The 22,961-nt window shown below is 41.2% G+C and overlaps 1 protein-coding gene across 8 annotated transcripts in view; it reads right to left on the bottom strand.

Moving 5' to 3' along the window:
* Window positions 1–22,889, bottom strand: part of LOC120723928 (microtubule cross-linking factor 1) — a 78,340-nt gene extending 55,451 nt beyond the window's left edge. For all 8 annotated transcript variants that reach the window (XR_005693835.1, XM_040015776.1, XM_040015786.1 and 5 more), the window contains exons 1-3: window positions 21,370–22,889; window positions 16,679–16,903; window positions 15,801–15,959 (exon numbers count right to left, since the gene is read on the bottom strand). Coding sequence is in view for 7 of the 8 variants with exons in the window: in XM_040015776.1 (XP_039871710.1) it covers window positions 15,801–15,959; window positions 16,679–16,903; window positions 21,370–22,203 (1,218 nt within the window). In the remaining variant the exon portion in view is untranslated. The remainder of the gene's footprint in view (window positions 1–15,800; window positions 15,960–16,678; window positions 16,904–21,369) is intronic.
* Window positions 22,890–22,961: the final 72 nt, after the last annotated feature.

The raw sequence follows: 22,961 nt of genomic DNA, 5'->3' as shown, positions 1-22,961 counted from the left end.
TGTAGTTCTTTGTTATATCTCATGGAAAAATGTTCATAGTTAGTGTGGTATAAGAAGGTACGTTAGTTAGGTAAATATGAATATTTTCACACATTTTAAAATATTTGCTAAGGACATCTTAAATAAGCCAAGTTTTGTTTTACTTGTTTATTTTGCCACGAGCGCTCTAAAGAATCTGAGTTTATTTTTTGGTAAATACATTTTTTTGACAGAGTGCATCACGCTGTCCCACAAAATTTGTATCTGTGAGTTGCCTTAAAATTTCATCAAACACTGCGACTCTAAAAGAGCGAGCTGACAGACTGGATCCAACTAATGATAAACTCTGAGCGACTGCGGGCCTGATTTAGCCCCCTCGCTGCTATGGAAGGATGACAAGTGCAGAACTGGCAACCTCCCCCTGTGGCTCGGTGAGAGAGCTGGTGGTGGAGTCGAACGGGGAGACTGCACCCGACCGCTAAAGGCGAGAGGAGGGAAGTGGTGATTGATATTTCTGTTATGAAAGGCACACAGTCTGGCAAAGTGAACCAGCTTCAGAGAACAAGTGAATTTTGTTCTGAACACATTTCCAGCCTGGAGAGGAGTGCCAAGTCCAAACAACTCGTTATTTTCTTTCTTGTAAAGTCTGCTGCAAAGGTAGGGCTTCTTATAGTTTGCCTGACTATGTCAACACTGCATTTTGAATACTGTAAGGTACAAATGATCTGAACTAAAACTACATAGCTGTAGCTGCATTTGTTTGCTGTAAGACTCAGCTACCAAGCCTAATACCCGATTTAATAATTTAGAAATTATTTAATGTCCTTGTTTGTGCTGACATTATGATGGCACAACTGACATGTTACATGACAGGATTAGGCAGGTGGAGAAACTTTAATGACTCACTATGAACTTCCTATATGATCAACTTAACCTGCTCTGCTGCAGCTCTGAGTCTAATGTGTTATATATGCAGATGTGATGTGAACTATTATGCTGCCATGGCTGATGTCCAGTCCCCATAAAGTCATAAAAATGGATTTTGGCAAATGGTGCTAAAGAGCATCATGAGCTTAATTTCAAACCAATGCTAGCTATCCTTGACCTAACTTAACAGTAACTGTAGATACCACAGGCTGCCCTGCACTGAATTAGTATCTTTTAAAGTGTCTATTTACAAAAATGATTAGCATTCAATGAAATGTCAGCATGAATTAACCAGATAACAAAATAAACACTCTTGAAAATTCTCTATAACCTTACAGTAACATTTAAAATGCACCTAATCGCCTCCTAGCTCTAACTGCACAAGTCATCACTCGTCTTTATTCGTCATTATTCTGAACTTTCAGCTAAACAAAACAAAACAAAAAACTAAACTAAACTGTGCAGTGTGGGCATCCATCTATTTTCTGCTGCCCTGTCACTCTAAGGCTGGGCACCCCATGATGGATCGCCAATCTGTTTCAATTCAATTTATTTATACAGCGCCAAATCACAACAACAGTTACCTCAAGGCGCTTTATATTGTAAGGTAGATCCTGCAATAATACATACAGAGAAATCATATGACCCCTTATGAGCAAGCACATTGGTGACAGTGAGAAGGAAAAACTCCCTTTTAACAGGAAGAAACCTCAGGCAGAACCAGGCTCAGGGAGGGGCGGGGCCATCTGCTACGACCACGTGTGAAAGAAGGACGGCAGGATAAAAGACATGCTGTGGCTTTTGGCTAATGCACAGAGACAGATATTTACACTCACATTCACACCAACAGCTACTTTAGAACCACCACTTAAACCATCCCCATGCATCTCTTTGGACTGTGAGAGGAAACCATAGAGAAGCCCGTACAGACACGGGGAGAACATGCAAAGAAGGCCCCAGTCCAGATTCGAACCCACAACTTTCTTGCTGTGAGGTCTTACTGCCGAAGTCTACAAAAGCTTGAGGACAACAGCAGCAATCCCACAAATATTAGATGACTGTTTGTTTGAGATCACCTGTGAATCAAAGAAAAATGAATGGACACCCTCGTACCCCTTTATAACAAAGCCCTCAGTGAAGTCATGAGACTGTACAGGGCAGCTCCCAGGTGGGAATGTGTGTAACTTAAAATGAGCTGCAGGACAGTGCTTTAAAAAGCCTGCAGACACAGCAAAACTCTTCCCTAGAGACAAGTGAAAAAGGAGGCCAATACACCTGAAAGGCATTGGCGCTGCATACTACTGCTCTGTCTGGAGGTCATCCAGTGCACATCCACCCTAAAAAGCCTGAACTCCCAAACATCCCAGAGTCTAAGTGAAGCTACTGTATGGATACATATATAAAATAATAATTTAAAGCGTCACTAGGAGTCAACCCACTAACAGCTATTAGTGACACTGTGGCTCAGACAGGCCAGGAGGAGGGAAGAGCTGCCATGTCAGCTGCCTCCAAACTCTTCAGCAGGTCCAGCGAGTATTCTGGGAAAGCAGACTGGCTGCGTGCCAGTGCTGTGCAGTGTGCAGTACAAAGAAAGCGAGCCATGTGGAGAAGGCAAGGGAGGCGAATGTCGCTCTGCACTCATCAAGATATACAGAGAAGACGGATAAGATCAGCGAGTTACACTCAACCGGAGGTGACCCCGCCCTCGGGCAAATTAATGCTGACAAATCAGAAATGGAAAGAGATACTACATTTCCCATGCTGTTCCTGCCAGAACATATTTCTCCAGCACAGACATGCAGAACACAAAGATCCTCTCTTATTTTTTTGTGCAACCCATCTTGAACCAGTTTGTGCAGCTGAGATTAAGAATTCATCTTTGAAGGGAGGATAAGGGATAAAGCTGGTGATATTTTACCTTCACATGTATTTGGCAGATGCTTTTGTCCAAAGCAGCGCACAGATGAATCTCTGTTATTATCAACAAATATGATGAAAAGACCAAAAACTCAAACAAATGTAGCCCGTTGCAGTATTTCTCGTAGCTGACCCACTTCAGCACCATTCATTACATTGATTCCAAACCTTTGCTTCAATTTGGCATGTAAATCTCCTTTACTTGAGTCAAAAGTGATTATACGCGTGACCTAGACGGATGCCGCTCAAAATTACATTCCCACTCCCACGCAAGCCGAACAGAGAGGGGGATTCCTTTGATCGAATATATAAAAAGAAGAAAAAGTAGGAAGTCTTCACTTGTCTGAATATCATTAGTGGGTGTTTTATGTTGATAAATTAACAAACTGGGTCATTGTTGTCTTTCTTAATGGAAATCAGAGAAAAACAGAAAGTTGTACTGACATAAAAAAAATACATCAAAACTCTTGAAAAGTAAAGAACTACTCTGGAGATCACTCACAACTTCCCAACTCTAGCATCTCAGAACTGAAGTCATCCACGACCTGCTCACTTGTGCAGTTTACTCATGTGTACATGCATACAGCATACATTTAGTGGGAACAGGGGACAGAATCTCTGAGTCATCCCTTTCCACTACATGGTCCACCAACGTAGTGAAATGGTGCCAGATGGTCTAGTCTGAGTATTTTAGAAACTGCTGATCTACTGTGATTTTCCACACAACCAGCTCTAAGGTTTGTAGAGAATGGTCCAAAAAAAGAAGAGAAATATCCAACGAGCGGCAGCTCTCTGACTAAAAATGCCTTGTTGACATCAGAGGTCTGAGGAGAATGGTTGGATTGCTTCAATGTGACAGGAAGACAGTAACTCAAATAACCACTCATTACAGCCAAGGTATGCAGAAGAACATCTTCAGACTGGCTGCCACTCCTGTCAACCAGAAACAGGAAACTGAAGCTACAATTCATACAGGCTCATCAAAGACTGGAAAAACATTGCCTGGTCTGATGAGTCACAATTTCTTCTCCAACATTCAGATGGTAGGGTCAGAACTGAACAACAAGAGAGCATAAAACCAACCACTCAGGCTGGGGATACAGTGGGGTGAGGGACATTTTCTTGGCACACTTTTTGCCCAATTCTGCACCAACTGTGTGAGGCTATTGTGTCAACATGAACCAAAATCTCTGAGGGAGATGAGGATTATGTTTACTTCATCATGAGAGGTAGCTCTAACACACTTGGACACAACTTCAAGGTTGCCTTATGTAGATACCTACTAATAACTACTAACTCATTGAATATAATGTACAGCTACAACTCGTGTACTGGTTTTGTTTATGGCCATCCTCCTTAGTGAGGTCACAGTTTGAGGAAACATCATAGAAACAAGGAACTGGTTTTTCCTCTTTGTTAAAAGTCCAAACATTCAGGCTTGCTTTGTTTTTCCACAATGCCACCAGTGTCTTGCTGATCATCACACCAGTTCATGCTGCATTCCTAATGGGTTGGTTACAATGGTGGAAGTAGGTCACAGTAATCTCCATAAACAGATATCTGCCTATGAATATGTAGAACCTGCAGGCGAAGGTTTTCTGGTGTCATTATGCAGTCAGCTTGAGTTCTGCTGACCAAACACATTTAAGCAGCCTTTGATTGTGTGCAGGTAAACACTCTGTGTAAAGAGCAAGGAGAGACTGGGGGAGTATTTGCTGAAATGCAATCTTGAAAACATTGACTATTTAGCATAGAAAAAAAGTTGTGCCCAAAACTCAGTATTTGGAAACAACTATCACTGAATACAACAGGAAGTCATTGCTCAGACACGCATCAGCTCTATCAGGAGCCCTGAAAAATTGCTCCTTGTCTTCAGAGACTTTGCCAGCAGACTAGTCAATGGGTTTCCAAACTTAGGCTATAGCAGCAATGATATTGTGTGATGGACATTTAAAATTTGTTCCAGTTACAGCTGTCCTGTAAAATCAACCAACCAAGCCAAGCCAATTCATCAGCCAATATTAGAGTATTGGAGACATATTGGTATTGGGATATATGTCTGACTTTAAGTCTCAAAAACCAGTAAAAACAAAAAATCTTTTAAATTGGTATTTTAAAAGATCTATATCTAGTCGATATATAATTTCCTGTTACTAAAAATCACTTTCTTTGAGATTTGGTGCAATCAAAAGATCAGATACTTCCCTCAAATCTTACTCCAATGCAACAGTGCAAAAAGAAACAAGCCCATTTAGACTTTGGTGCATCTGATTGTTTCTGTAAACAGACTTCTCAAGATAGCTTCCAGGCCCAATTAAGCCCTTATCAGCGGCTTATTATCCTTTAGCCCATGATTATCATGTAGTTAGGAACGGCAGCCTCTTCTCACATCATCTGCAATTCATAATTAGCAGGAACCAAGTTATTTTTCAAGACTCTGACTCCTCGTTCTGTTACCATCAAGCATGTGTCTATGGTAACAAAGCAAGGATAAATAAAAACCTTACAACCCCATGATCATAAACCTGTGTCTGTTTATCTGGAGCTTTCCCTCAGGCATCAGCCATGTTTCCTCTGCTCACTAATAGGAACCATACACACAGCATACAACAGAGCACTATTATAATCTATGGAAGGAGCCTGAATGAGCGCACAGTTGGAGGGGGGTGTAGGTTAGGGGGGGATGAGGGTCAAAACGATGCGTACGAGTGTCCAGCTGGCTGATAATGAGGTCGGCCTCACCCCCGCGCCACTTTTCCACCACCCAGCACCTCACTGTGCCCTTGTGTGCATCAAAAGGTTCACAAAAGGTTGGTAATAAGAAGGAGGGGCTTTCGCCTCTGCACACATGGGAGCTTCATGGCCAGAAAATGTTAGGAGGGGAACCAATAAAGGAGCAAAGTGAGAGGTGAAATACTGAACTATTATGAAATCCCAGCAGACTACCAAGCTGCCACAGGACGTTGTACAAGATAACGAAGTCTGAGCTCAGGTGGCGGCCAAGGAGTGCAGTAATTCTACAGAGTTGTTACCCGGACTTGTTATTAGCCCAGATGATGGCTTAAGTCGGGGGGTAGTGTTTGTTTGTGTCATGTCACAGCTCCTGAAGTGGAGCTTTTAACTGATTCTTATGGGATGACCGCCTTCCTCCCTCAGCTGGGCTGGAGCTTTGCCTTTTCTCAGTTTCCTTAGAGGGGGTCTACGGCATTGATACGCTTATTTAATTAAAGGTTAACCAGTGTTTGATTTCTAAACATTGTAGTTTACACTCATAACCTGTAACATTTTGCAACTCCAGGGCTGTATTTTAAAACCAACCACGTGAGCCAGCTAATTCATCAGCCAATATTAGGTTATTGGAGATATATTGGTAATTGGGGTATATGTCTAACTTTAAGTCTCAAAAAACTAATGTTATCCATGTTATCTAAGCATCAACGCAGTACAAACTCCCTAAAATTGGTATTTTAAAGTTCACTTAAAATTAAAAGCCTAGCGGTCAGTATATCCGTTCCTATCACTATAAACATCTATGTCTGAATCACACTTAATTAAGCATAAAAAGAATGGCTCTATCTCAGATGGTTGTTCACAGGCAATGTGCATTATTATGTGAACTGCTGATAGCTTAAAGAGCAGTTTAAAGCTTAAAAAAAACTTCATCTAGTACTGAATATCACAGCATGACATGGAAACGACAGGCTTGCAGGAGCTCTCTAGAAACTACAATACCTCGACCTTCGTTATGTGTTGGTATAGTCAAACGGTGATGATGTTCTTCTCCAGGTCATCATTAGTGCAGCGAAATTCAAGGCCAGCAAAGGAAGGCGAGGAAGCTACACTAAAACCCCCTAGGTACTTAGCAAAGAGGGGATTGAAAGCAAATAGAAGAGGTAATTAAAGGAGGGATAAGTCACCAAGATTTCACAGCTTTCTGATTTAGTCTTCCTCAGTCTTAACAAGCTATGCAGCAGGTCTCTGTCCATATCACCGAAGTCATTATTTGCTTATGACTGTTTGCGTGCAACATATAACCTCGGAGAGGAAGCAGTGACAGCCTCTGTTTTCCTTCCCAGTCTCATAGTTTCTTCTGTAACAAGCACTTCGGATTAAAGCACAAACAGATCTATAGGCTCCCACAGTTCTCAGACACATGCAGCCCCATCTACTTCAAGTGAGAGACCACACAGTCCCCCCCAGACTAATACATTGCCTGAAATAGACCACTTTAAATATGATAGAGAACTCACTTGGATACTGCAAGCTTGACCAGGCACAGCTCTTTATTTTCTCAGGAAGGTTATACACTCCTGGACTGTAAAAACATAAACAGCTTTGTGATTCTATTGGAGTCTATCTTGATGAAAAATGTGTACATCAAAATGTGCATCGAACTCTTTTTGGAAAGAAACAAGCTATTCTATTTATGAAAGTAGCCGTATATTTTCTGTGCATATGCAATATCCTGAGTTGCATTTTTAATATTCATAGTGGCATATTTTTTAAAAAAAACACTAAGCCTTTCATGTAGAATAATTAAGATTTTGCAGGGAGTGATGAGCACACAGAATAATCAGGAACCCTAGATTATCATGTTAGTTATAAAACTCCTAGCTTTACTGTTCTGGTCACTTTCAGTGCTCTCAGCTGTGGCAGGCAGCTGTTTTCTGTGAAAAACACTATGAAAGACTCACTGTATAAAGTACATATTGAAGCATTTATCAACTAGATATTTCAGCCAGGTATTTCCCCAAGGAGTTTACAGAGACCTGGACAAGTTAAAAGATGTGTTATTATTGAACTTATATTCATCCAGTGCCAGAAATAGGACTCCTAATGAATGATAATGTTTCTCTGGCTTTACTGGAAATGTTAAAAGCCAACACATTCTTCGAAATGTTACATGTTATATAACAACAAGGAAAATAAGGAAAACATTTTTTGGATATGATTGCATCTCTATGTGCCTTTGTACTCATTCTGGAAACAGATTCTAGTTAAAGGCCAGAACAGAGCTTAATGTCTTTCACAAGCGTCGTGCTAAATAATATACTCGTCTTATCCCTGACAGTAGACGTGTTCTTCTGCAGCAGGAGGGCTGCACAATCCTCCCATAAGTCACTTTAGTCTCTTGTATTTTACATTTATGTTGATGCAGCCTTGTCTCGCCCTGTTGCTGCTGTCGGTGAGGACATGGTGACAGCGCTCTGTGACTCAGGCGATCTCTGACCGCTGCCTCATCAAATGAACTTTTTTAGACTACAGCGAAGCTCACTGACTCCACACAGTCCCTGTAGCCTGATCTATAAACATGGCTACAAGCAGCTTTTGACAGTACGACTGCAGTTGTGCACGGAACATGTAACTGGGCTTATTTTTGGAGTAAAAGAAATGGAAACTGGCCAGCACAGAGTTGCTGTAAGCATCCTGATAAGATGTAACACTGGGCCACCATAGATCATCTCCTTGTAATGCCTTATAGCAAGAGTTCCTGCTTCATCAGGATCACTCTATATGCCTTTTTCTGCTCTCAAGCTCAAACATCTGGAAATTTTTAGACCTAGTAAGAATATTAGCTCTTCTCCATATAACTTTAAGCTGCATTAGTTCATTGTTTTGGTCACTACGCACCAGAAGAAATTTACCCGTTTGCTCTTCCAGACAGCAGATGGGTGTCAAGGGATAATTTTTTATTTATACATGAAATAGGCTTGTGATACACTACAGTTGTATTTATTGTTTTATTCAGGCTGTGGGTGGGAGAATTGTTTGCAGAATCAAAACAAAGTTAAAACGTTCTCACATGATCCTTACAGGATTACAAGAGTCAAACTTAGTACGAAAATGTCTGAATTTAGTTACCAGTGACCCACTTTGCATTACACGTAGTCAATATATATTATTTGTTATTGTGAAAATATGGATTGCTGGAGCATTAACAGGATTATCGCCTTATCATTTTTTTTTTGAGCAAAAATCTTTATAGTCTGGAAGCATCCAAAACAATTCAGCAGGATAATGTAGATCAGAACTGACATCGTCTCTCTTCATACCCTCAGGCGAGGCCAGAACAGTTTTTTCTGACTATATTTCACTCAAGGCGATGGGCCCCAACATACTAGTGGGAGCTCTATTTTCCTGATGGCTTGTCTGTTCCTTGTGTTTGGAGGAGAGGTGAGCAACACAATGAATCAGCCTGAGTTACAGCCTGCCAAGCTGCTGTCAAACACCCTAAATATAACTGCTAATACCATTTGTTACAGTGAAGAAGAGAAGCATCCATGATACCAACCTTGGATTTCTCCTGCTTTCAGATCTGGGTTAAGCTGAACAAAATACTGTGAGACAATGAGGTAATGTTTTCAGGACACCGGCTTTATTTGCATTTTCAGATGTTTTGTTATATTTAAACTGTATTAAACCGCTGCACCTGTATCTCAGCCACGTTTCTGTTGCACCACTGCTCTGTCTTAGACTTGTTGTTTCTTTTTTTTTTCCCCCTTGTATAGTTAATTTACTTAATCATCTCGCAGCACATTAAATATTCATTCTCCAAAAACACCCAACTGGGCCAGGGTTAACCTACCAGCTCAAAGCACAGATGCAAGATTAGCTTTGCCTTTATAGAGATTTCTTCCCCATTTTCAACTATAAACATCAAATGATGGCACCCAAAAAAGGTGGAAACATCTGAATTTTCAACCAGCCATGGCTAGTTGCCAGGTAGCTTCCATAAATACAGATTTCATTTTATAGACATTACGAAAAACTCAGGATACATTTAGTTTAATTTCATCATCAAATATCAACTGTTTTAGATAAAGTATTTTACCAGCTTTGATGCCTGTAAGAGCACTTTAAATGCAAATCAGATGTGAACTACATGCCAAGGCTCACGATTTCTGAAGACTGCGCTTAGGATGGCGACAAATATGTTTTTGAATTTCTTTCAAATGCCCCTTCATGTGTCTGAAGACATTTAAAGACACACTTTCATGCTGGAACGGCGAATGCTTCGGGATGTTTTCTGATTATAAAACGACGGCTTGGATGTGACTGCAAATTGAAACGTTTGAGCAACACGACGGCGTGCGTGAAAAATAAATAAATAAATAGAAAAGGAGAAATTCCATCTTGCAAGGGTTTTAACTTCAAAGGCCAAACGCCTCAGAGTTGTAACACATGACTCCAGGGTTTCATGCACTTGTCGATTTTCCATTACTTGCTTTGGGTCTCCGATAGCTTGCCTATAGGGTAACAATATTGTCTCCTCTAAAATGATTTACTACTCCATAGTTTAGGCATTCATGATACACATTACTGTTGTAAAATAAAAAGCTATGTGTCAATAGCACAGCCTTGATTTCAGACGTGCGTTTATGGTGTTATTCTAATGCCGTTCTCATTAAATCGGAGCTGAAGATGTGGTTTCCACCTGAAAACAGCAGGAATGTGCAAGTAATGGCGTCCTCCTCTCAATCACGTCTACGAAGAATTTCTGCACATTGAGCAAACTGCACAGTGGCTGCGCGATGATAAGCTTTATATGGATGTGTGTCACTGCAGCAAATTTTGAGTCCCTACGCTGCTCCTCTCCTCACGCCTGTTCTCCTTCCTATTGGTGGAGTCAGACACAAGATACTAACTAGGTCAATGAGATTCCTTTACACTCCTCCAACAGGGGAACCACAGCAGAGGAGAGGAGAGGGGGAAGATGTGAAAGAGAGAGGTGTGGAGAAGCAAGGAGAACAGAAGGATCAGGAGATGCTTCTTCAAAGCCAACGGTTTTTCCGCCAAGGAAGGGGGGGGAACGATGCAGCAGCTCTGACATGAAACAAATGTCTGTGGTGACTCTCGCTCAGATACTGTTGATGTGACTTATTAAGAATGCAGGCATTTCCCTCTGAAATCTTTGTAGTGGGGAAAACACAGCAACAAAACAACAGAAAGGTTGGAACTTCTCTCGTAGACACCTTCAGTCTTTATTTTTGGTTCTGCATAAGTGAACCCAGTTATTGTGGCTCTTTCATAGTTAAAAACCAGCAGAGTTGTGTTGCAGTTAGTTAGTAGTTAAACTGATAATGCACATCAAATCAGTTCATCATTTGCAAATTTTTGATTCGTCTCCACTGCAACCTGCACATGAAACAAGGCAATAAAAGGAAAAACACACCATCGCTTTGCAAAGATTAAACAAACCCCCCAAAAACACACAAAACAGAAGCTTGCTAATGAGCACAGGTGACGACTCTATGCATCCACAAGCACTTGAAGCAAATCAGCCTTTGGAATACAACCCTTATCGAACAGATTGCATCGTGTAAACAATTTCACTCGAGTACATTCTGCCTGCACATGCTCTTCATTTTAATGTATATTTCAGGTGACATACCCTTTTCCACTTCCCAAAAATGGCAGCTTTCAATCTCAAATGATCCTCAGCAGATGTTTTTCTTTATTTATTTAATAATCAATTAAACTGAAAAAAAAAAAAACATTATGCACTACATACTGTACATTAATGCCACTGTTTTGCACGTCTCAACCAACTCTGTATATTTTTTATTTTATTTTATTGTTTACTCTATTTAATTTGTAAAATATGTATATATACACACACACACACACACACACACACACATATAGAAAAACATATTAGTATACACATCCAGTAATGCATATACTATTATATATTGTACATATATTTATTAGTCTCAGATTTAGCCATTCTTATATTTTGCTTGTTTTACGTTATTGTATTTTTGCACACCTCTGTTGCTTATGAAGCTCGCACACAAGAATTTCACTCACATGTGCTGTACCAGTGTACCTGCACATGTGATGTGACAATAAAAAGTGATTTAATTTGATTTGAAAAGAAAGTGGCCAGTGTGAAATTAATTTGGGCTGTCTGACAGACCAGAAAGGCTTTCTTGAAACATCACATCAGGGTCTGGGATCAAGTGATTAGAGATTCTTAGTTCCAGATATATTCTCTTTTTTAGGGCTTCGCTATGACTCGATTAAATCAAAATGAATATAGTAGGACCCACTAATAGTGCCTTTATTTGGTCACCTTCCTTTTTAGATATGTCCTCCACTCAAATTCATTAAGAAGATGAATAATCCACAGATACTGCTGTGAACGGCTTTTATTAGAACTCCTTCAGCAGAACAAACGCTACAAAAATCACACTTAAATGCTCTCTGCCTACTCCAAAAGAAGCCTCATCTTACCAGCTTAACCCTCAATGAGACTTTATTGATCACTGCTTTCATGACATCTGATGTCAAGTTAATGCTTCAATATGAAAATATCTGACGTGCAACATACCTGGGAGTCACTGAGGGGGAAAACCACCTCACAAAGGATTATCCTTTGGCCTAATGAAAGATGAGTTTATCACAGCGAAGCAGGAACTGCAGATAAATCACCTGATGCTCGTGTTCTGCGTGTTGGCATTTCATTAGTTCCAGTTCATTACACACATCAGTGGGCCTTTCTTCAAATGTCAAAATGAAAAATCTCCCAACTGATCACAGTTTGCCTTCGTGCTGACCAGCAACGAGACCATAATTTAAAGTGAAGAAGATCCCGTCAGGCAGCCCTGCTAAACTGTTTGATATCAGGGCCGAAAGCTGTTGTTATAGCGCACGCACACGTGGCCTATGGCCGTCTGCTTACAGCCATCCCAGACCTCTCTGTCTTTTTCTCCCTCGCTCTCCCCTCCCATCTGAGCGTACGGAAACACGCCAGGCTGTTTTATAACAGCCCTTCTTGTTGGATTAATCCATGCTGGGGTGCCAATCTCTGGGCCAGCGTCACATTGTGCAGCCTCCAATAGCCAAGAACAGGCGCAGGGACATGAGGACTTGGGTTTTAAAGGGCAGAGATGCACAAACTGTTGGAGATTAGCCGACCTTTAGCAATGCAGTGAAAAAAATTCAAACTGATTTTTTTTTCATAATACTTTTTCAAAACAAATTGAGGATTAATGTGTATAAATATAACATATGCCCAACATCAGAATAACTATTGGCAAATACGACAACATTTACTGATGGCTGGATTTTAAGCTGTTAAATGTACACACACACACAGAATGAGGAAGAAAACAGTTGATTTTGATTTTTAACATGTCATTTTACACACAGAATATTATATCAATGTTTGTGTTTCACTAGAGGTTTTTAGGGAAACGTGTCAAACATGAGGTTTGTAGCACGGCTCTTTAGATCGCCTTGTATAAAAGCCAAATTCAGGTACAGAAACAAAGATGTTTACTCTCAGATTACACAATACATCTCAGTATCTTTTACGCAAGCACAAAAACTTTAATTAAAGTAGATCAATTAATATAAAATGCGATTTCTTAGGTCCCACAAAAAATGGGAGTTGTTAGTCTCGACTGGTTGGTTTGTTTGTACTATTGTGTAACTTTGGTGTTTTAAGATCAGTGCAGCAACTCCTGCTTTCATAAATACTTGTATGGTTACTAAAAGATGCTTAATGTAACAGATCAAAGCATTGATAGAAACGGTAAAGGGACCGGTACTTATATAACATTCACACAGACTCACACACCAATGGACACATCAGAGGCAACTTGCGGTTCACTATCTTTACCAAGGATACTTAAATACACAGGCTGGAGGAGGCAGGGATCCAACCAATGCTCTTTGGATTAGCCATCTCTGCTCTTATTTAAAGTAAATTTTATGTGTATTAAGAGTTAGATTTAAATCTTTATTTCTGAAGAGTTCTTTTGAATAGATGGTTATAATGAACTTGAGCTGAACTGGGTTTTTTTTTTTGATCGGCAGTATGATTTTATTTGAGAAGCCCACGTTAAGGTGCTTTGTTCATGCAGTGGTGCTCGTCTGCATTTAAAGTGTATGTTAGCATTCAACACTAGTGATAAAGGAGCTGAAAAGATATCCTAAGAAAAGTAATGGGGCTGACTCATACAAACTAGAACAAAACTCAAAGCAGTGCTGGATTATGTGCTTCCCTTTTCTTCTGTAAATTGCGTCACGGTACACCTGAGTCATGGTTTACAAGGTGTAATTAAATCTGAAAAGGAAATGAAGTACTCCTCAATCCAGTTGAGCTACATTCTTATCAGTAAGTGTGTTGCTCCTTTCCTATCTATGACCGATGTTATCTCTGTGACTGAGCAGCTCTGAGAGCAAAGGGCAGTTTCTTAGATTCAGTTGCTGAAGCTGATCGCCAAATAAATTGCGTGTAAACACTCTAAGAATTTCCTGAAATGGTTATCCTGAATTTTAAAGCAATCAAAGGACTTTATGCGAGCCCACGGACAAAGAAATGTGGACCAACTCTGAACACATTTGGGGGTGCTGTATTATAAAAGAGCCAGAGACGGTTTATGTTTTTCTGGGACAAAGCTCGGAGGAAAACACGAAAAAATCATTTGGAGCAGCCGCTGTCTCAGCCTTTCTACTTACTACTCCCTCCACTCCTCCTCTTTGAACAAGACAGTCTGTGTCATCTTACGCTCATAAATGTATGCATCGTCCCACCACCACCGAGCTGCATAAAACTGCACCGAGCCACAGTTACAGAGTTACACAGCACGCCCCGCATTACAGATATCTGAAAAATGTCAAAAGAACAATGTGCAGCTTCCTCACACTGCACTCTCGCTCTTTCCCAATAACTTTCTTTTAAAAGGTTATCAGGATTACAGCAACAAGAGTTGCGTTGACTGCATTAGCACATCCATAGTAGACATGAATTCTGCCTCTCAGTCAGTTCCTGATAAGCTGTCTTTGAAAACACCGATGTTGCGAGCACTGACAGTTAAGGTCAGAAACATCTTTAGAATATAGATTCTGAACCAGTGGTAGACCTTTCTGAAGGGTACGCAGAAGCATGCAAAGTCTCACGGAGACAATGTGGCATGAGCTTAAAATCAAAGCATCTTTAGCAGCGCACATAACGACAGGAAACGAGTAACAGTGTCATCCTGCTGCCAAAAGAAAGCCACATCTCCAGACTGACCGGTCTGGTATTAGCCTAGTTTTTTCTTTGTTGGCAGATGGCATGTTACCTCCTGTTGTCAGAATCGATTAGTCTAAGCAACTGAAGCTGAGCAGCACTGAGAATAGCTTCTGCTCATCTCGTTACCTGTGAGACGGCCTTACTTCACAGATGCAGTAAACAGTGATATTGAAGTATAATAAAAGCCTAAATTATACTGATACAGCAGCAAAAACACAAAATTTAAATGTTTAAAGAACATGGGTAAATTGGGAGTGTGGGTACACTGCAGTTAAAGTGGGAGTGTACTTCCTAGCACCTAAAGAAGCATGACTTTCCATGATTCAGATTCACCACTAAACTAGAAAAAGAGCTCAGACATTACTTGGAATTTCCTCTCTGACTTCGTAGCTATCACATACCTTCAGTTTAGTTAGTCTGAAGCTCATAACATCTAGAACAAAATGTTATGTACTGCTTCTTGGGATGTAGCCATTCATTATGCGCCAAACCGTGTAGTGGGAAATGCCATCGAGGTCAAAATGTCTAAACTAAGAGAAGCACGAGAAGCAAGACATCTGGTTCTGACGAGCTCTTTCATTGTTTATTGTTATGAATGTTGGCTAAAAGAAGTTGCTGAACCTCTTTCCTAACGCACATTTATGGGAAACAACTTGTTCACCTGAGCTGTGAGTGGGAGGGGTTTTTTGGCCTTATTTTTGAATAATACAGTGAAAGTAACGTGTTCACACATCCTGATGTGAATGTTTGAGAAAAGATTCTGCACTTAAAGGCAAAATTTGACTGCAGTGACCCTCCTGCTGATCAGGTCAGTGATCACCATTCATCTGAAACATGGTCACATTAACCAAAATTCCTCCTTGTTTATATGTGGAAATCCATATTTACAGGCTGTTCATTTACAGCAAAGCCACAAACTAAACTCTCAACTACTGCATTGTTATTCTCTGACCTCTTTGGTCCTCTCCAGCTCGTTGGCCAGTGCCTGTTTGGCGATCTCCACCTCGATGATCTTTTGTCTGAGCAGCTCGTTCTCGTCCTCAGCTCTGCTGCGTTTGTCCTCCACGATCTCCAGCTCGTTGTGCAAACGTACCGATACATCTTTGGCCACCTAAGGTCACACGGTCCCAAAAGGTTCAAACATAATGCACGTGTTAATATGTTGATTAAGGTACTCCTCTACTGACTTACATCCTAACACATCCACACACGTTTTATTATATAATTTGCTGCCCTATAGGAAAAACTTTCTTTATCATTACTACTATTAAACTGACAGATTTGTTGATAATGACAATGATTATTAGTTTCTCTCTTAAATCAATCTTGTGACACTATCAGTCATTGAACCATTTCAGTTTCCACTTGGACTTCTTGGACTTAAGTTCTCACCTCCTAGGGAGGTGCAGGTCCACTGTGAAAATAATGAAGGGAAGCTAAGCTAAGGTATATGGGGTTTTTTGGTAAAACAAACACTGACCTTTAAGTAAAATTAAATGTTGTGCTTTTTTATTGCTATTGATTGATTAAAAATATAGAGCTTGAGGATTGAACTTTTTTTCAGTTTCCCAAATTTTAAAATGCCAGAAAAAGAAAGACTGGCTTAGAGTCATAATGTTGCCACACTGAAAAGATGCTGTGAATAAACTTACAGCTCAGATTATTAATTATCCTAAAGATAAAAATCCCTGATTTTAGGATTCTTCATAACTTTGGCGTTATGTGTGAACACATGCAATACTTTGGCATGACAAAATGTCAGTGTAAAAGTGTTGAGTGATGACAGGTGTTACTGCAGTCACTGACAAATACACAGACAAGCTCGCAGACCTTCAGATCCTGCTCCAGACTACGCAGCAGCTCTCCGTCCACGTGTCCGGTCTGAGCAACCCGTAGGCTCTTCTGCTCTGCCTTTCGCAGGCGGTATTGCAGGATTCGGCAGTTTTTATTAGAGCGGTCCAGTTCCCTCCGCAGCTCCTGTACCTGGTAAACCTCCTCCTCCAGATAGCTGTCGCGCACCTCCTCCATCTCAGCCCGCAGCTCGTCCACTTCATCCTGAGAAAGACGGAAAACAGAGGCCGACTATGTTAATAATGCACATTAATAATACTGATATGATTTGAGTGTTCATTTAGAGTAGAAAAGCAGAAAAACGCTATATGAATACCGATCCATTCACCATTTACCAGATGCTTGCTTTTACTGAATTAAAATGCCAAAAAGCACCAAAAATCACTTTGAAAGAAAAAAAATAGCCTTGATGTTTCTTTCCAGAAATTATAATCTGGTTACTTAAGAGAAAAAAACAAAAACAAAAATGCCTCTCATGGTTTGTTATGGGACTGGCATGGTGGTTTGGTGGCTAGCGCCAACACCTCACAGCAAGAAGGTCCTGAGTTAGGATCCAGCTCAGGCCAGCTGGGGCTTCTTGTGTGGAGCATGCATGTTCTCCCTGGGTACTCCCACTTCCTCCCACAATCCAAAGACATGCATGGTGATTCTAAATTGGCCATGCATGTGAATGTTTGTTTGTCTCTATGCGTACAGGCTGGTACATGTATCCAGGGTGTAGCCCGTCTCACACCCAACTGCACAACTGCAATGCTGAATTGGAAAGTTAGACGTACTCCTGAGTTTCTAAAAAAAAAAAAAAAAAAATTCTGACAGACAAAATAATCTGTTTCAGATGCTCTACAGTTATATCGATGTTTTTATTGGTGAAAACGTTTTTGCAGATAATTCCAATTCCTCAAAAATCCTCTTACACTGATTCCAAATTGTATCCATTATTTTCTTAATCACTTATCCTATTCAGGGTCGGAGTGGAGCTATCCCACCTGTGATGGGGCTCCTGGACAGATTGCCATTGTATTGCAAGACTAACACATCAAGACAGACAACGATTTGCACTCATATTCACAAATACGACCACTTTAGAATAACTAATTAGCTGAACCTAGCATGCATGTCTTTGGGAAGAAGCTGGAGAGAGCCCACACAGGCAGAGTGAGAACATACAAAGTCCTCACCTAAAAGACGTGTATGGACCCAGGATTTCCATGATGCAAGGAACACAATAACTTCCAGTTTAGCATGCATGTGAGCAGCCTGCTGTAAAGACCCAGCTTGACTCTGCATGACTGTCTGATCAGCTGTGATGCTGCTCTGCTACATGTGCTGCAGACAGTGCCGAGTAAACCAGTTAGAGCGACTCCAGCAGACAAACAATATGATCAAACCCTTTCGAAACCAACCTAAAACTCTTTTCCTGCATCATTTTGTTAAACCAGTACCAGACAACATACACGCCAATAGGAGTACATCTGCGATACAGCAATAAATACATAAATCTGGCACAAGTTATGACGCTGAAATGTAAAACTACAGATCTAAGCTCCTCTACATTATATAACACACATTTAAACCTGCAATATGCTGACAGTATTGTATTATCCAGAGGAGGGACTAGAGTTTAAGATTTATCCTACACAGTGGCAAACAGAAGACTATGGGGGATTATTTTTTTAATCGTCTCAAAATATTGTATTTTTGTTGACTATAAATTAACCACCAACATGTAAGAAAATTGCAAAATATTCAGCCTCAGATGAGCAAGAAAATACTATTAAATACTATTGGTTCTTCTCATTACTCTAAAAAAGACAACGTTTTACAGCTACACTTATTTTAGTCCTAAACTATCAATTTTAAATGGTGTGTGATACAAAAATATAAGAAAGGCGATACAGTCTGCGGTAATATACGGTGGTAGATTACACTAATACTTTTATATGATTACATGAGTTCCAGTAATGCAGGTACTATTAGGGCTGATGATGTAACATTACTAGTTGGTTCTAAGCATCTTATCTTCGGATTGGATGCATTCATATTCTCCAGCTCCTATCAACGTAACATCGCAGTCTGGAAAAAGGGAGATTTATCTGCAGTACCGAGGCACTACTGAGGTTTGTTTGGTGACCACTGAGTTTGCCTCCCATCTCGACGAATCAGTTTGTTCTGTAGATTTCCCCCCGAGACGTTTCGTCCTAGGACTTAAGCGCCACTAGATGAAAAGACAATTGGACGGAGAAAAAAGAGAGGGAGGGGATGAGTATGTCAATTAATGAAAACTAAATCTATCCTCATTTGGATTGGAAAAGCACACAGTCCATTGTTATACGAGGAGGGCCCCGGAGGAAGCAGCTAATGACCTCGTACGGGGTCGAGCCAATCGATGGCCAGGTTAAAAGAGTCAGAGGCAAGGCAACATCCTGGGAGCAGGTGCATAATCGCTGATGTTTATGAAGGGTGTGCGTGCTGGGTCACCGGCACTACTTATTCCTCTCTTGGAAGGGTGGATATTTTGAATTATCAGCTGCTTTAAGAAAGCTGGAGATGTTTGTTCGGACTGTATTCGCGATCAGTGAAGACCTGGAACAGATGATTTTACGTATCAGTTTACCTGCCAGTTATTTTATTTGTAATTGATTTATTGTTCAATCCAGAAAGCTGGAGACATATTTAAACATTGACTACCATCATTTTTAGCATGCTTTGTCAAATCAGTAATCCAGAACACTAATGTTATCGATTTACATAAAGGTTAACATGAAGCGAAATAGATGGAAAATTTTATGATCATTAATGAATATATAATTTCATTCTATATAAGTTTTAAAAAGCCAGTGGAACTAAAACAATAAGACAACTGATTGATTGACAGACCAAACAAACAGCAACAACACTGATTTTTCATGATCTTAAAGTTGAAATTTTAGTACATTTTTTAAAAGAAAAATAACTATATTTTTATACTATATAAAAAGGTACATTTTATATGCTTATAAACATTTGAAATACTTATGGATGGGGCTGAAAGTAATTTTGATAGACTAATAATAGACCAAACAAGTAATCTATCTTTCCAGAAGTGTCAGTCAGATTATTAAATAATAATAATCATAATAAGATAATCTGTAAAAGGTTCCAGCTATTCTTCTTCTCAAACAGATATATTTTATAATTAACTTTGAATTTATTTTTATTTTTTTAAAAAGCTCATAAAAAGGTTTTAAAAAACATATTTTTTTTAATCTTGTCAACTTTCCAAAATCAAATAATATTGAACGGAGTAGAAAAACAGCAAACCGCCACATTTATGCTTGAAAAACAACAATCAGATCGCTCGCTGATTAATTTGCTCTTAATTAACAATTAATCACTGCAGCTCTAATAAAAAAAACAACTCTTTTGTCTTTTGGTAGTAATGTAATGTTGTCATGTATATAAATACCGTATAAACAGACAGATTTTATCAAATATCGCTCCCCTATATCTCCCCTGTCTCCCTTCACCCCAATCAAAACTGCCAAACCATCAGAAATAATAAATTCCCAAGAAAAATAAATATGTTGAACATTTTTTCCATGAGGATAAGATGCAGCAGAGATGAGGGCTCCCATACATTTTTGGGCCATGGGGGCTGGGGGTTGCAAAGGACCTCAGAGACCCAGCTGGCAGGCTGACAGCCAAGCAGGAGGGTGTTTGAACCCTGCACACATGGGACATCTGACTGTTACCAAGTCCTGTGGGATAAAGCCATTACAGCGGGAGCCAGTAAAGCTGATTAACTCTCTTGTGTCTCCACCGAGCCAGAGAGACACGCAGACATGCGTGATCAACTTTGAAATAATACTCTCATCAGTAACATGCAAATAAACATTGAATTAAAAAAAAAAAAAAGGCTGCAAGAGTGTATGCCGCATTAACTGTTTGCCTCCCCCTCCCCAAATTATGTGGATAACCTACTTAAAGGGGGGGGGGGGGGGTGGATTCTGCGTATAAACAGGTCCACTGAAGCTGCAAACAAAGCATTATATACGTACACCCTCTTAAAAACAGAGGTTTCTGAAATCTAACTCTTGGTTAGATCCGCAGACACATGCATTCGTTTGTCATCCACTTATGTTCTGAACACAACTCCAAAAAGTTAAGAAATAGCAGAAATAAGATCTGCACCGCATCTGATTACAGTGTGTTCGCATCATTACGCGCACACACAGATGTACTTATGTATGCCCCAAATGCAACAGAGTGGAAAATGGATGTTGAGACTTTCTGTCAAAACAGACTTTGGTGATTTGACAGCAACAATATGAAACACCTAAATTTTAAAGGGCATACTAGGATAAAAACCACTATCAATGTAATCCTATTGATAAAGGTCAAACCAGCAGGGAATCCCGGGAAGGTTACAAAAAATACGAGTGATGACATGATGAATGGAGAGCGGGGATTTCGTGGGGATGACAGCTGTGCATCATGGGGAAATGTCTTAGGATTGTAATTATGCTTCCAATTAGTGAGCAGGTGGAAGTTCAAGGACACTTAAAAAGAACCCATAGATGTCCTGTGACGGGACCGATTTTGATTGGATAGCTGCTCTGGATGAAATGTGGAAAAATGCACACACAAAAACAGTGATTTTTCTGTAACTTGTTGAAATCAGGCTGTCATACCTTGAGGTAGTCGTTTTCCGATCTCAAGTCCTCAATTTCCCGTTGCAGGTCCTCCTCGGTTGCATGCTTGGTGCTTGGCAGTTTGGATTGTGCGCTTGCGGAGGGTTTCTCCTGCTTGTGTTTCTCTCCGTGCGAGCCCGGAGCGAGCTGAGCCTGAGACTTGCTTCCCTTGGCGGCGGAAGCCTCGGTTGTGCGCGGCGGGGCAGCAGCTGTGGATCCGGTAGCTTCTGCTCCCAGCTGATCCCGGTCACTGGAGCCGGTACCAGACTCGGCGTCGCTACTAGCGGCTGGTGCCAGCCTCTGCTCATCCGATAGCGGCTCGGACGGGCAGTCTGACAGATCTGAGCTGCTGTCGGTCTGGCTGACTCGGCCGAGAGGCGCTCCGGTCGGTACCCGGATCGGGGATCCATGGCTGAGAGGGCCCGGGGAACCGGAGGCTAGTTTTCCCTTCTTGCCTTTGGCGAGGATCGGACTGCTGGTGCAGTCCGGCTTGATGCTGGCGGGTTTGGGCTCAGCTGCGGCATGCTGTGGCACCTTGGTGGGCTTTTTCGCGACGGCAGACTTGGTGTTACTTTTTGCCGTGGCTGCTTTCTCCTTGGCTCCAGCCGGGGTGCGTCTGGAGCTGCGGTTCAGGTGGGCTAAGGGCACTGTGGCAGACTGCTGCTGCTTGCTTAGTTTGGGGGATTTCGGTACGATGGCAGGTGGTTTGGCGCCGCGGGTGTGCACGTCTTTCAGGAAAGGTCTGGCCGGTGAAGGCGCTCGGTTCAGTCGCTTCTTCTCCAACTGGTGGTTCTGCGGTTTGGTGTCGCTGCCAGAGCCATTGGAGCTCTCCATTATACACCGACACCGGCAGCAGAAGGGTGATGACGGAAACTATCAATCCACAGCGCCGCGGAAAATCTCTGACATGCGAAAGCAGAATAACAGCCAGGTTTCTCTACCTTCTTCTTCTCCGTCGTCGGGTTGGAGATGCGCATCCTGCGCTGCGCTGGGTGCTTGTATGATTACTCCATCCTGAGCGTGTTCACCAGGGTGTCATTGTAGTCCCCTTCGGAGGAAACGCTGCAATAAACAGGGATTACTGGGACGGATGGGATGACAGACAGGTTGCATCTGCAGACAGGCTTGTAAGACTCAAGTTGGAAAGAAAGGATTAAGTCGGAGTCACACACGCCTCTTCTCTTCTTACACACTCCAGGGTTTCCACTCCTCTTTTCCACCGGGCTCGGTATGTTAGACCCCAGTGTCTCTCACCCCTTCTCACTCCTTCCAATCTGACATCAAAAATCTGCAATCGCTGCGGCGAGGCACGACGCCCGTGATTTTCTCCTGGGCGCATGCGCCGCTGCTGCTGCTTCACAAGCACCCAAGCACACCCCTTGTTTTCTCCGGGACCAGGCGGGACCAGGTCTGACACGCTCTGGTGCGCATGTCCTAATGGCACGCACACTATTGGCTATTGAACACCTTCACGCGAGGAGCAAAGATGACCAATAAGTCTCCACGTTTATAATCCTTAGTATTAAGTAAAACATCACTTTTTTATAGCATCTTGAACGACATTTGGAAGTTCCCAGACCCAAAATTTAACA

Source organism: Simochromis diagramma, unplaced genomic scaffold (assembly GCF_900408965.1).
Source record: "Simochromis diagramma unplaced genomic scaffold, fSimDia1.1 OVJJ01000205.1, whole genome shotgun sequence".
Taxonomy (NCBI): Eukaryota; Metazoa; Chordata; class Actinopteri; order Cichliformes; family Cichlidae; genus Simochromis; species Simochromis diagramma.
The sequence above is the reverse complement of the archived record's forward strand: the minus strand, read 5'-3'. Positions and strand labels throughout refer to the sequence as shown.